Source organism: Hesperophylax consimilis, chromosome 16 (assembly GCF_061612785.1).
Source record: "Hesperophylax consimilis isolate HC1 chromosome 16, BYU_Hcon_1.0, whole genome shotgun sequence".
NCBI classification, from domain to species: Eukaryota; Metazoa; Arthropoda; class Insecta; order Trichoptera; family Limnephilidae; genus Hesperophylax; species Hesperophylax consimilis.
In genome coordinates, this window is record NC_142851.1 from 15531377 (window position 1) to 15545904 (window position 14528).

At 34.8% G+C, this 14528-nt stretch overlaps 1 protein-coding gene across 1 annotated transcript in view; it reads left to right on the forward strand.

Moving 5' to 3' along the window:
• Positions 1–12758, forward strand: part of LOC149416776 (paired box protein Pax-1-like) — a 58649-nt gene extending 45891 nt beyond the window's left edge. The window contains exon 2 of the mRNA XM_089640637.1: positions 12080–12758. Within this exon, the coding sequence (XP_089496763.1) occupies positions 12080–12702 (623 nt within the window). The 3' untranslated portion in view covers positions 12703–12758. The remainder of the gene's footprint in view (positions 1–12079) is intronic.
• Positions 12759–14528: the final 1770 nt, after the last annotated feature.

The window sequence follows — 14528 nt, forward strand, 5'->3', positions numbered from 1 at the left end:
TTAAACTTTAATTTTTTTTCGTTTGAAGCCTACCGTAAAGATAGTTTAATGACTATCGTTCATGTTTTTGACATTAGAATTGTCAAAATGTTGTAAGATTTGAAAACAAACTGTCGCCCATGTCCAATGCCGAAAAATGATGAAAATAACTTCTCTTCTGATGGTAGTTAATTCTGTCACATTTAATGAAATGGAACATTTATTGAGATGCTCGAAACTCATAAACTTGATTTATTAACTCACAAGCCGCAGAACTTACGGAATAGTTTATGTGACTAATTTTATTGGCTTTGTGGAAAAACGTATTAAAAGATTGTCGGCAATTAAAGGCGGTATTTTTAAGTGCAAAAAATAATTATACTTTACCTACTACTGACAATTTTATATCGGTTACCTAACCTATAAAGGTTTCTTGTAGAAATATAAATGTCACAATACATACATACAAAGATTCGCTTATAATACCGTAGTATTTATATACACATTAAAGAATAAAATATTAACAGATGATTGATTATATGTTAAAAAGTGTTAGTATTAATAGTACAGTCCATGGCTATCCTACGAAAAGCTGCATCGTTTTTAGGCTTCCTAAGACAAATTTATCGGCAAAACAATACAGTATTTATTATAAAGGTGTTACAATATGTTTAATGAACTCCCTTTAAATGTTGAGAAAGCCAGAAATCTTGCAGTTTTTCGTGGGTTATGTCTCAATGTTGTGAAGTCTAAATACTAGTACGTAGGTAATAGAATATTTTTATAGTAGTTTAAGAATAGATGTGCACTAAATAAATTTAAAAAAACATAAAGTTGCTTTTTCTTTAATACAACACAAGGTCACCATTCGGTATCTAATATTAATTATCTTAAAAAGATGGTATTTGGTTGGTTATCGTTCCCCAGGGGAGGCAGAACTTTCTCATATCTTATTCTACACACCACAATACTGCAAAATATATAGAAGGCTATTTTAGTGGGTGGAGGGTAAAAAATCAAAATACAAAGCTTCGTTGGAAAGATACTGTGGCATTGCGACAAACCATTGAACTGGGACCAGCGCTAAGATGCAATTGTGCAAAGCGCACCCAAACATTTAAAAACCATTGGCCAACAAAAATATCTAATTTTCCGCCGGAATCTCGGACTCAAAAACATTAATTACGCTATCAAAAGTATATTATAACTATATAGCTTTACTTCAGGTACATAAATACCTCAGTAACAATAAATGCTCATAAATAAATACTAGTTATATAAATAATACCACAGGATGACTAACGGTACCACGTAATACGTACAATAACAGTCGTATACGTAAAATAACAGCCGCATAAGTACAATAACAGCCTTATACGTACAATAACAGCCATATAGTACAATAACAGCCGCATACGTACAATAACAACCTGATACGTACAATAACAGCCGTATACGTACAATATCAGACCAAACACAAATGTATTATATTATTCTATGATCTTCCTATTGACTTACGACCCGAAATAAATTACTAAATTTAAAATAAAACTTCAAATATTTTTAAACAGTCAGCCGAATTCATTGCGTAGTAGCAAAATATGTTTTCTTATATTTAAATTAGCTGACGTATACCAGGCGTTGCTCTAGACTTTTATCTACTTTCTATAAATATAATATGCATGTATTATATATGTAAACCGGAATAAATTGTCTAAATTACAGTGAAAACCATATAAAAAATCGTTGAGTAGTTTAGAAGAAGTAAGCGAACAAATAGATAGACGCGGATAGCGACTTTATTTTATACTATTTAGTTAGATATGAACGGATGAAATATAACTTGTATAATATAACTGACAGGTCGGTGGATGAGTTGAGTCCCACCCAGACTTAGTGTGTTCAATTCCTCGGCTGTCCTCCATCACAACACAAGCAACATTTTTCGCTTATATTGTCAGGTTATTCTTAACCCCGGAATGTTTGTCTTTCTTTTAAAATAATGCAGTAAAAAACTAGATATGAACGTAAGATTTTTTTGCGATATTTTTATGCATATAAATAGTATTTATAACACACTTATTTTATCATATTATTTACGTACTTTTGTATTTTATTAAATTGTTTTTCATGTTTCTATACTTATCCTCATCCTAAGAAAAAAATTACCCGAGCGGTAAAGAGCTACGTAAAACTATGGTTGCCATATAATATGTCTGAGGAATGAATGAATTTTGCATTATTTAGTCTGTAATAGCATCAACCCACTGTGGTTCAGAGAGCAGAGTATAGGCAGATTGGATTGATAGGTCAGCAGGAGATGAGAGGGGCAGCGCGACGCCCGCCCGCTTTCGCCGCCCTATAAATAAACGACGCACCTGATTTATGCAGACAAGGAGGTATTTCAGGACAGGACACAGAATATTTCAGACTAAAAACTTGCCGGTCGATCTTGCACGTGAAAAAGTACTGCAGAAGCATGCGGATGTTTTTTTCCTTCCAAATTGTATTATTTTTATTTCATGCAAAACATACAACAACTGTAAATATATATTTTTTAGTATTATTTCACCCGCACACAGACAAAAACTTACTTATTTTAAATATTTCTAATTTATTATAACGAATGAAGTGAAAGGTTTCCTAATAAACTTTCAGTAAAACACGAATGTGTTATCGCGAAGTCGGAAAACGTATTCATAACAATTCTAATATTTCGCATATTAGTCATTATATAATATCATAAAAAACGCAGGTACATGAACACGTATTCTGATATAATATGAATCTACTAAAAGTTTGTTAGTAAACCCGCAATCCCGTTATTAACAAGATTTTATTATATCAACAATACGCATTTTTCTCCGTGCATGTTAGAGATGTCCCTGTGTAACTGGTAAAGTTTACGTATTGAATTTATTAATTTAGCTAGCTGTACCTTTCCAAGCGTTGCTGTGGCTCAATCTGTCTCTGCAGATAGAAAAACGATAGCTCGTGTTGCTTTTAGGTCCAACAGATGGCGCTATTTTTCAAGAAAAATCATGTTTTACCAATCACTGGTAACATCTATATAATAAAAAAAACACGCGTATTTTAATGCAAAGTTGTGTCAAAATTTCAAAGCAATCGGTGTAGAACTTTCTAGAGATTTATCATTTTGAACAAACAAACATTTACATTTTTATTTATATAAATGTAGAGAGATTTATGGTAGTAATAATTATTTGTATTACACAATTCAGTTACGAGTATTTATAAATATTATATGTGTTGATTTAATTAAATGGAATGTGAGACATACGTATATGAAGGGTGTTTAATTAATTGGTTAAAGTGTAGAATGTATGGGAAGTATTACAAATGTAAGGATCCACAGCGTTAATTGTGTTTTGAAAGTATGGAGTTGGGTTTCGATTATCAGAATGAAGGTTCAAGATTTTAGAAGCTGGGTAGATGAATTTTATTTGAGCTGACATAGTACTTATGTAGTTTAGGTACTGGTTAGGTTAATTATAGTTCTGGTGGTTTAATTATATTGTAAGAGATTATTTATTTGTGATTGTCTAAGAAATGTGTTAGCGTACATCTTAGATGGAGTTGGCGTATGTTGAAGTCATTTATGCTCAATGAAGAGTCGAGTGGAAGAATGTCTTGTCGGTCGCGTATTGATTACTTGTATTAACATTGCTTGGCCTATTTGTAGAGGAACAATTGGAGTATGAGCAGATTTGAAATAAATAAATCCTTTTTTCTGTAGGTACTCATCAGTGGCGAAACAAACTACTGCGAAATTAAGGTACATTGTTCACTGAGCATATCAAAGTAATGTGTTGTCTCGACCACTTTGCATTTCGTATGTTTGTAATTTTTTATTATGTGTTCAGTGTTCGGTCAATCTTTTCAAGATGGTAGCCGTGTTTGATGGTACATTTTAATTCCGCCAGATCGCATGAGCGTTGCGAGGAAGTCAAGTTGGATTATTCAACATTCACGAAGTCTACCGTTCGCAGAACCATACAAGTCATATTATTATGTATGTGCATTGTGCAGACGCTCAGGGTGTGAATAAAACCAATTTTCTATGCGTTGTTTTCTTGGTGGACAAATGTGAACATAAGTTGAATACTATATATATACCTGTTTTTATTAAAAAAAAAACAAAGGCTTACATATATACCTACCTACTTACATTTTTACTAAGGAATTTGGGGGTCAATGTGTCCATGAGTCCTCCCACTGCGGTGAGAGGCGAGAGAGAGAGAGAGAGAGTCCGGCTAAAGAGATCAAAAGGTCTCTCTCAACCAGTTTCTCCCTATCCGACTCGCAATGCAGCAGTTGGGCAAATGTATGCCCCGCCAAGACCTAGACAAACCCCACCCCATGTACCCGGGCATCCTTGCTCCCCATTCGGGGTGACCTATGGCAGGGGCGTTGGTTAACCAATAAATGGTTCTCCTAAATTATAAGTATACCCACATGTTTAACTTTTTACACAAACCTTTAGGATCCATTCGCTTTACATCTGTAAATCTAAATACGTTATTCCACTCGCTAAATTTTCATAACATATAAATATAACCCAATTCAATATCAACGGTATATATTCTCATTCTATCGAAAGCTAGTGCGCGTTATGGATTTTATTGCATTGAAAGTGCAATTTTAATATGCGCTCCGAGGAAATGCGTTGCCAGATTAAACTCATAAAACCGCTGTTTAATATTGCAACAGCGGTACATACCTATAAAAAAAACATCAACGCATTTATTATGCATTGATGGCAAAAGTTAATTTAACTTTTAAAATGATTGTATAATAATATTATTGTTTTTTGCCAGTTTAATGTGCAAATTTCGTAAATCTAATTCGAATTGTTTTTTAAATGTAGCTTTTAATATTTATATTTATATTTTTTTTATAATTTTTCAATTAACTCAAAAAACTTTATTACATAGCTGCAACGTATTATTAATATGTTTTATTTGAATTGTAGATAGGTACCTTCTAACCTACCTACAAAAGAAAGTAGTTAAACTACAATGATGTAACGCATAATATTTTGTTGTTGCTTATAAATAAATTGTAATCGTAATTATTTTTTTATTTATATTTGGCGGCCTTTGTGGCAAAGCAGAAATCTCCTTAGCGATTGGATTTCTTACAAGTTTCTAACAAGTCTTTAACATCAATATTTCGCATACCGATGGATGAATTACGTTTACAAAGATAAATTATTTTATTTTTATATTGCCTTGTATATTGTTCTTGAAAGTTTCTTACCGCTAAACCCCAATTAAGCATATTGTCAACATCTTTGTACTATTATACCGCCAACTTAAATTTTTTTTACCTCTCCTAAACACACTCATTAAAGAACATAAATTTATATATTCTTAAAATAAATAACAGAATTAATAATGGCATTTCCAATGACATGTGTACCAAGTATGTCCTCGGTGTGCAAATTGTATCTAAATTTATCTAATAAACAATAAATAATGTTAATCTCGGTAACCTCCAAGGTGGGTATGGTCCTGTATATTATCTGCCTGTACAGAATATAAATAAATACATATACATTCTAACGCAGCATCGCGTTCATTGGTCAAATGCATTGTACATAAAGTTTTGTATTAGTGATCGACCAGTGGATGCAATCTGTTACTCATAAGTTGATAATATAGTTTTGTCTAGTCTTTAATTGGTAATAATATAGAGCATTGTAGATATATATGATATATTTCTACAGCGAACTTGTGGTGATTTTAAAAATTATTAATTATTTTTAGGCAATACTTATTAGCATGCCGCCGACGGTAATTGTCCCTGCAACATCCTATTGGTAAAGTACCTGACGCTACGTTGATTGATTGGTCACCCCAAGTAGTTCGCTACGTTTGGTGGTATAGCAGGGGTGCCCGGGTTCGTCGGGTGAGGTGTGTTCATGATGCGCTTGCCCAACAGCTGGGTGGCATGCCAGATAAGGAGAGTCTGGTTTGAGGCAACCCTTTGACCTCTCCAACTGTTCTCACGACCCATCACTTTGCGCCGCAGTAGGAGGCGTTTATACAAACGTCCGTCTGTCCTGGACACACACTGATCCCTAGATTCCTACCCACCCCTCATACCTTTTTCCTTCCCAGAATTTGTTCTCCTTCCTTTCCTTAAAAAAGACCCGCCACGCAACATCCCCAAAGTCCAAAAAATTGAGCTGCTTTCCCCAACTTCTGGAGCGACCAGCAGAACGCGTTTCATCTAGAATTACCGCTAATATTTTGTGCGGAATTTTCTTTTCTGATATTCTTCTTAGGTAGATTGTCCAATGTCCAAGTAACTCGTTTCAGAAAAAAACTTACATGAAAACATCGCAAAAATACATCGCAACTAATTCCTCATTTTATAAAATGTCAATCTTCTCCCGTCGCTCCTTTGAAAGCGATACCCTAAAACAGAGATCAAATGCGAGACACATGAGCCCAGCTTCACACTCCTATCAGACAACATATTATTAAAGAGTCAAGATGAAAAAAGTAGCAAAACACCAGTATAGTTTCTCGTGACAACATTCTCCGGGTGCGGGTGTAGACTTCTCTGCTTGAAGAATTAATTTCCTGACAAGTCCGGAGATGGATGGGTGTTTTTGTAGTGCCGCCAGGGCCCGGAGCTCGGGCAACTTTTTTATATGATGGTTTCATGTTTTATGTTTCGAAAGTTTTTGTTTTTTTGAGATTTGGATTGTAACATCTCGCTGTTTCTCATAAACAACGGACCTACGTGGCAGAAAGAGGTTTCAGCGGCTATTTCAATGTCAGGACTCTAGCAACTTCCCACGGAGAAAAATGAGTATTGCTGATTTATTAAAGCCTGATTAAAATGTTTTCTAATAAACTTTTAGAGCGTGTTTACGTGTTCATGCACTTGCGTTTGCCTTGTGGTACACAATGACGAAATGCGAAAATATTAGAAATTTATGAACACGTGTTTCGATATCGGTATAACACATTCGTGTTTTACTGAAAGTTTATTAGGAAACCTATAAATTCATTCTTTAAGGGCCTGCAATATTTTTTTCAGCAGTTTTTAACCAGAATACGAATAAATTGTTAATAAATTAGAAATATGTTATATCAGTAATGTGTGTTTTTTCGTCTAATAATTTTACACTCAGTAAAAAAATATTCATTTATTTTAAGGCGATGCCATACGTAGTAATGCAAAATCGTGTATTTTTGGTTTGAAAATTTGGTAGCCTAGAAATGTTTCAGATGCTTTAATTAAATACTGCGAGTGGAATACATCTTGGCCTTTGAAATAATTGAGTATTTTTTTGAAAAGTTTTTTTATAAGCCCAGAAAAAAATAATGTATAAGGCCTATGAAAACTGCTTTAAAGTTCAAAATCTCCTACTTACGAACCTGTTTTCGGTTATGATTTTATTTTATAATGTAGAAAATTAAGTTATCTATAAAATGATCGGAAAAAAATTAAAAAATTATTCCTGAACATCCACAAAATAAAATAAAAGGCACTTTTTGGCCATGTTTTTTTCTTGCATAAATCAAAACAGGCGGATGGTGTTATGCGGGAATTTAAACCTTATCGCCATCTACGTAAGGGTTGTTATTGATAACGGCTCAATTTAAAATATTACACCACATAGTCCATCGCCTTAAAGACTAATTGTAGCGAATTCCTGTTTTTACTCGTCCATTTGAAATTTCATCTATCTTTAAGTGTATTTGTGTGTTCCATTTGAGTTTTCGAAAATCTGCTGTATCCGCTTTATTATTCAAGTAAACCTTACTTTGACTAGATGACTAACTTTGACTAAGTGGCTACGCTTGACTATGGTTCAGTAAAGTTTTTTTTTTCAAATGTGAAATAAATAATGTTTATTTAGGGTATCTCATTCGCATTTTTTCGATATTATGCTACCATTTATCTGCCTGCAGAAAGTTTAAAAAAATATTTTTGTCATTGTGATTCTACCGTTTCTTTGGACAAAATGTATAATTCCTAGATATTTTTTAAAAATAATAATAATACACCTATATGGCTTATAATTAAATACATCTTATGATTTGAGAGGAAATTTTGGTTTTGTTTTACTAAATTCATTAGACCCATACTTTTTGGACGTGTTGTGCCTTTGTACTCCTCTAGAACTTGTGGACATACGTTCAAATGAAAACAATCTAAAATCGGTTGCGGTTAGATGTAAACAAAACAATTTTTTCCCAATTAATTTTGAAATTTTTTAATAACTCAATTACACCCTAATCACCATTTTTATCAATTTTTTTAAATACTTTTGAATCCTTAAATTGTATCACATAAGAGTAGCTGTCACATCATGCAAATGATTTACAACCACACCTTCGCCACCTGCTTTGAGTTTTCTAGATTACCCGCCATTGGAGCTTCTTGTAGGGGTGTGGAGGGGCAATAGATGAGGGAGAAGAAGATTGGGAATCAATAGCTGGGACTAACATCATTTTAAATTATTATAACCAATATAATTAGTCGCCTGTAATTTCAATACAAAATTGAAAATATTGGAATTGAACCCGCGCCTTCCGATGTCCGGTCAGACACTCCGAACCACTGAGCCACGTCGGCTTATTTCCGACCCGCCAAATAATTCAATATGCACTAGTACTTCAATCAACAATTACTGCTTATTATATTTTTTCCACCTGTAAACGACCAACTTTATACAGAAGGCGCGGGTTCAATTCCCGTCGGCAGCATTTATTTTTACTCGGGAGATATTTTCAATTTGTACTGATATTACTGGTGACTAATTATTGCTTATAATAATTTATTATCCTGTGAGCTATGCATAAAAACCTTGTCTTATAAACATTACTTTATCATTATAAAAAAAATGATAACATCATTTTGTTTTGTTTTTTTAATTTTAAATTTAGTTAGCGCGTTTGTAAAAAAATATGTTGTAATAAATGAAACTTGAGTGAACAAACCAGGCCCCGGCGGAAAATACAGTGTGCCCCCAAAGTGTCCTTTGATATTCCTAAACTCTTAATTTGACGCTGTGCAGCGCGGCCTATTAAAAGATAGCCGAAAGTTCGCTTTGAAATAATATTTTAATGGTTTTTAAGAAATTCTTGGTAAACGTTTAATGTTTTTTTTGGGTGGGGTAAACTTCGGCTTAATAATGTGAAAGAAAATATTATTTTTCCTCAACCGCCATTAAAGTAATTTAATTAATAACTAACTTTATATTATATGAAATTATTTTTATTGATGAACAACACATGTATTGTTTTAAATTCTTGATATTGACAACTATATAAAAATAGTTTTACTTTTAAAAAGAATGAGGAAAATTCCCAAATAGGTACCTACCTAACAAATAATATTTTAATTTCTACCACCTACTACCATCATGATAAGCGTAAAGTTTTGCTTGTTCAGTGAGAGAGAACTTAGCTGTACAGAGGTTTGAACCCGTGTCGATTGGGCGAGAACTCGACGCTTTGGACCTCTCGACCCGATAGACGATATAGCCGGAGTATCGAAAAAAACAAATATTCCAAGTTGGTAGGTATTTACAAATGTGTCGTTGACTGCCTTACTGTTCAAAGGTTCAATTTTTCATGAAAAAAATAGAAATATCAATTTTATTACATATTATGAACTAGCTTTTACCCGCGGTTTTGATGGCGTGGTATTACTGATATGAAATACTGTAAATTTATTAAAAATCTGGTAAAACTATTCGTTTTCCTGTTAAAAATGGGACTGCAGTGCGACGCAGACGAATGAATTGAAAGAGTTCCTAACAAAGTATCAGTCAAAAGCGAAGTGTTTTATGAGGACGGCGCAACACGTGTTAATACGAATACTGGTATTTATGTTGACAAACGGATATTTTCGTATTCCGCCATTATAAAAATTAGGAAAAGAACACGTGTTCTCGATAAATTCTGAATTACTAATATTTATCAGGAAGTAGGCACGCTGTCACTTTTTTAACAGGATCATTTTTCTCCGTGCATTAGGGAGAAACTACTGTACAAAGTTTTTCCCACGACGTGAAAAAGGACAAACACACTTTCGCTTTTACAATATTAGTTACTATGTGACAACTGTTATTTTTCTTAGCATTACCCCAAAAACGTAAGGAAATATTATTTAACTATCGATAGATAGTCAAGTATTTTGCACACCATTTGGGTGTCGGGGATAAGACGTGTTAAGAAAGGTGCTGTAGGAAAATTGAAGATGCATCATGATTGGATTAAATTGAAAAGCAATGCAGGCGGCTGTTTCCACTCGTCCTCATGCTACCGACACCAACTACCTAGATACAGGGTTTTCCAATAAGAGGTGTTATTTTGATATTCAATCGTAGTGAAATTGACGTATTGATATTCATTCACTTGTAGTGAAACAACACAAAACTGCGCTATATAAATGTTATGTTATTATTATTTATTATTAAAAGATCAATGGTTTCGTTGTTTGTGTGGCACGTAGCCCCGTTTTGTTGAAAGTAAACGTTGTCCAGATTAATACCACCCAATTCCGGCCCTAAAAAATCATTAATCATCTCTCGATAGCGCAATCCATTCACCGTAACTGTTGCTCCAGCCTCATTTTTGAAAAAGTAAGGCCCAATGACTCCTTCGGACCATAAACCGCACCAAACAGTCACACGTTGAAGATAGAGAAGCTTTTCAACAATAATTCTTGGGTTTTCCGAGCCCCAAATGCCACAATTTTGCTTGTTGACGAAGCCACTGAGGTGGAAATGGGCCTCATCACTCAAGATGATTTGCATTTGATTCACTCAAGTGAATTTTAATAATTTCAATGCGTTGTTGAAGCGTGTATCGTTCCATTTTTATTAATGGCGTAGTTTTTAATTGTCAAATGTCAAAAAATGACAGCTTCAAAAGTAACATCTACCGAAATAGCGGGCTATTCAAAATAACACCTCTTATTGGAAAACCCTGTAAGCATCTTTGTTTTTTAAGTGACGCACAAGATTGGCTGTTCTCATCTGCTCACTAAATACTACTATAAAGCCTATTCAATCAACTTGCGCTGTTCTTAGCAAAGTTTCGCTCTGACCTATCTTACGGTATATTGTACTCGTGAAAAAACTGATATTGCAGATGATTAATTCGCAGAGTAAGAGAGCAAAAATTTACTCTTTTATTACTGCACTCTAAATTCATTTTCCAAATTAAAAATTCACTGCTTAGTTAATTAAATTCTGATCAACATTTCGTCGGTAGTTGTTATAAAGACAAGTAACCAGTCGACATCTGTTACGGCCAGCATCCGAATACATGATCCGACAGCTGTGCCAGTCTGGACCAACTAATCAAGCGCGCAAATAACTGCGCTAGATCATGCTCGGCGAATGTGTCTCCCAACCTAATTTCTTGCGACTTTCCTCTGAAGTCGTCTTAGCATCTCTTTGTATCTTCTGAATGCTTTCTGACCGTCGGGAAAATTATAAAAGTACGTACTGTAGGTATTGTTTTAAAGCATAGTATTTACGTAAAAAAAGTCATAATAATATATAGGACTACACACACACACACACACACACACACACACACACACACAATACTTTGTCTTTTCCTCAAATCTGATGAAACATTGAAAAACTATTTACCACTCATTTTATCTATGTACTGTTTGTTTCTAAAACCGTAAATATATAGGAAACTATATTTTACCTGGAATTGTTTTTCTGTCAAAATTGATGCTTTTCATCCATTCAAATGTTGAGAATATGATTGGTTCTACAATACGTAGGTGGTAATTACCGAACATTTAGGTCAGATCCTGATACTATCGATCCTCCCTCTACTGTCTTAATTCAGTGGCAGATACTTAGTAGTTTTAGTCTGGTGTAAGGCCACATTGGGAAACCACCTCCATCATCAAAAAATAGTTACCTCGATTAGGGAAGCCGTAATATCTCCGGGCAGTTAGAACTCTTGTGCGGTATTCACACAACACCGTGTCTTCTTAAGTACTAGTGGTTGATCATCTCACATTGTTTGTTGTTAAAAATGTATGAAACAACGAGCTCATTGCTATTTTTATTTTGTTCCAGAGGGGCAGGTGCAGCAGTACGGCGAGGTGAACCAGCTGGGCGGGGTGTTCGTCAATGGGCGACCCCTTCCCAACGGAGTCCGCCTACGCATCGTGGAACTGGCCCAGCTGGGCATCCGCCCTTGTGACATCTCTCGCCAGCTACGAGTCTCCCACGGCTGCGTCTCCAAGATACTAGCGCGCTACCACGAGACCGGCAGCATCCTCCCAGGAGCCATAGGCGGATCAAAACCAAGAGTCACCACCCCCAAAGTAGTATCTTACATCAAAGAACTCAAACAAAAAGACCCTGGAATTTTCGCTTGGGAGATCAGAGACAGATTGCTTTCCGACGGGGTTTGCGACAAGTACAACGTGCCTTCAGTCAGCTCGATATCCAGGATATTGCGCAATAAGATAGGCGCAATAGGGGCTCCACCAGCGCACACGCATCTGTACACCCCCCTGTATCCAGGCCCGCTGTATTATGGACACCAGGGCGGGAAAGCGCCCCCTTCGCCGCCAGGTCCTCCGTGCTGGGCGCCGCCCCCTAGACCAGCACCCCCGCCGCACCACCCGCCCTACAACTACTACATGTACCTGCAGGGCACGCCGCCCCCGCACCACGCGCCGGGCCCGCTCTGACGCTAGGGCGGGGTGTGTTTCACATCTACAGCCTCAAGCTATTAAACTCTGGACTAGTTATCACTTAAGTGTTTCTAAAGCATACATCTGAGACTATATTTAAGCAAACGATTGCTTACTTACTAATCTACAGTATTCAATGTAGCTTAAGCCAGGGTCTCACCTGATCTATTTCATAGAATCTATGAAATAAATCGATGAGAGCAGACTTTTCTATGGAATAGAAACTCGAAAAATAGTTGAATGGACCTCAACTTTCATTCTGTTCATTGACCATAGAGACTTATAGAAAGATAGGACATTTATACTAGTTGGTGCGACGAAGTGAAAAGTGCCTTTAAAATTGATAATTAACATTATTATTATTATCATTACTGACCAAATAATAACAATAAGTATTATGTGTTTTAAGACTGTCAAGGTGCCTTTCTACGATTTTTATATAATGTAATATTTATGTACGAATTAATTTAAAAAATAAAATAAACTATACTTTTTGAAAATATATAAGTACCTACCTACATTTGCGTTCGTAAAGATATTTTTAAGAAAAAAATATAAATAAAGGTATAATATAGATCATTTTAAAATTATATTTTCCAAATGTTTTCTTACATATGTACTCTGTTGAGAATCATGGTTCGGTTTTATTTTTTTTAGTCATTGTTGTTTGTTCAGCTGAATGGGTACATACATATTTTGTCAACTTTAATCTTAAAAATAATGCATATTTACAGCTTACATGTGAAAAAATTTACCTGTATTTTTTAATCATAATGCATCTGTTTTAAAACGTCTTTCAAAAATTAAAAAAAAAGGTTTGTTTGAGGATTGAACCCAGAAACTGGAGTAGACGACTCTACCCACCTCTCCAAATGCCGATCGGGTAGAACCGACGTATATTTTGTTTATTATATTGTACTGTAATGTCATCGAATTTCAGAGGAACCCGTGTACGTCCCCGTGTATGTGCGAGATTTGATAGAATGTATTGTCATCGACAACAAGTGCTTTAAGTGGTTGAGTGGTTAAGATTCTTGACTACGAATCCGTAGGTCGCGTATTCAAATCCCGATGTTCGCAAGTCATTTTTTTTATTAATTTGTTTCGTGTCACAATTAAATCATTAAAAATAATAAATAGTAAATACTTTCAGTACCGCCTTGATGAAAGACCACTATTCAGAATCTAAAAGTTGCTTTGAATGGCTTTAGCCATGTATGGTGACCAGATCTGAATACATTATTATTTTCAGCCTCACAACATACTTCAATTGGGGTTGCCATAGTCTAACTAACTCCAGACGGTTGGGAGCAGTTGGGACCCTTGTGCGGTACTCACATAAAAAAAATACTAAAACTGTTCCTTCCTTTCAATATAATATAATTTTTACACCAAAAACTTCGATTATTAATAACTTCCCGCCACCTGAAGAAAAATCTAAGATGCGCGCATCATCTTGGAACAGAAAAAAATCAGAATTTTTCACTCACCTATCCATGAATTCTCATTTCTTGTTAACCTACCTACATTGATATATGAAACACTACTTGTTCCGTTAACAAAAATTATTCCTGTGAACTTTATAATCTAAATTATAAGTTTTAAAAGTTCAACAAAAAAATGCGAGGGTCTTCAATCTTCAAACCATGAAAATAAACTAATGAAACACAAAAAACGGCGAATTATCCGTTTTTTTTAGCAATTAAATTGCGCATAAATATTATTTTATTAGGGAGATAATAATTATAATTTACTTAAAAAATCTTAAATCACTTATTTTGTATCTATTTAGTATCTAAAAGGTGTTATATTTCATCTATAGA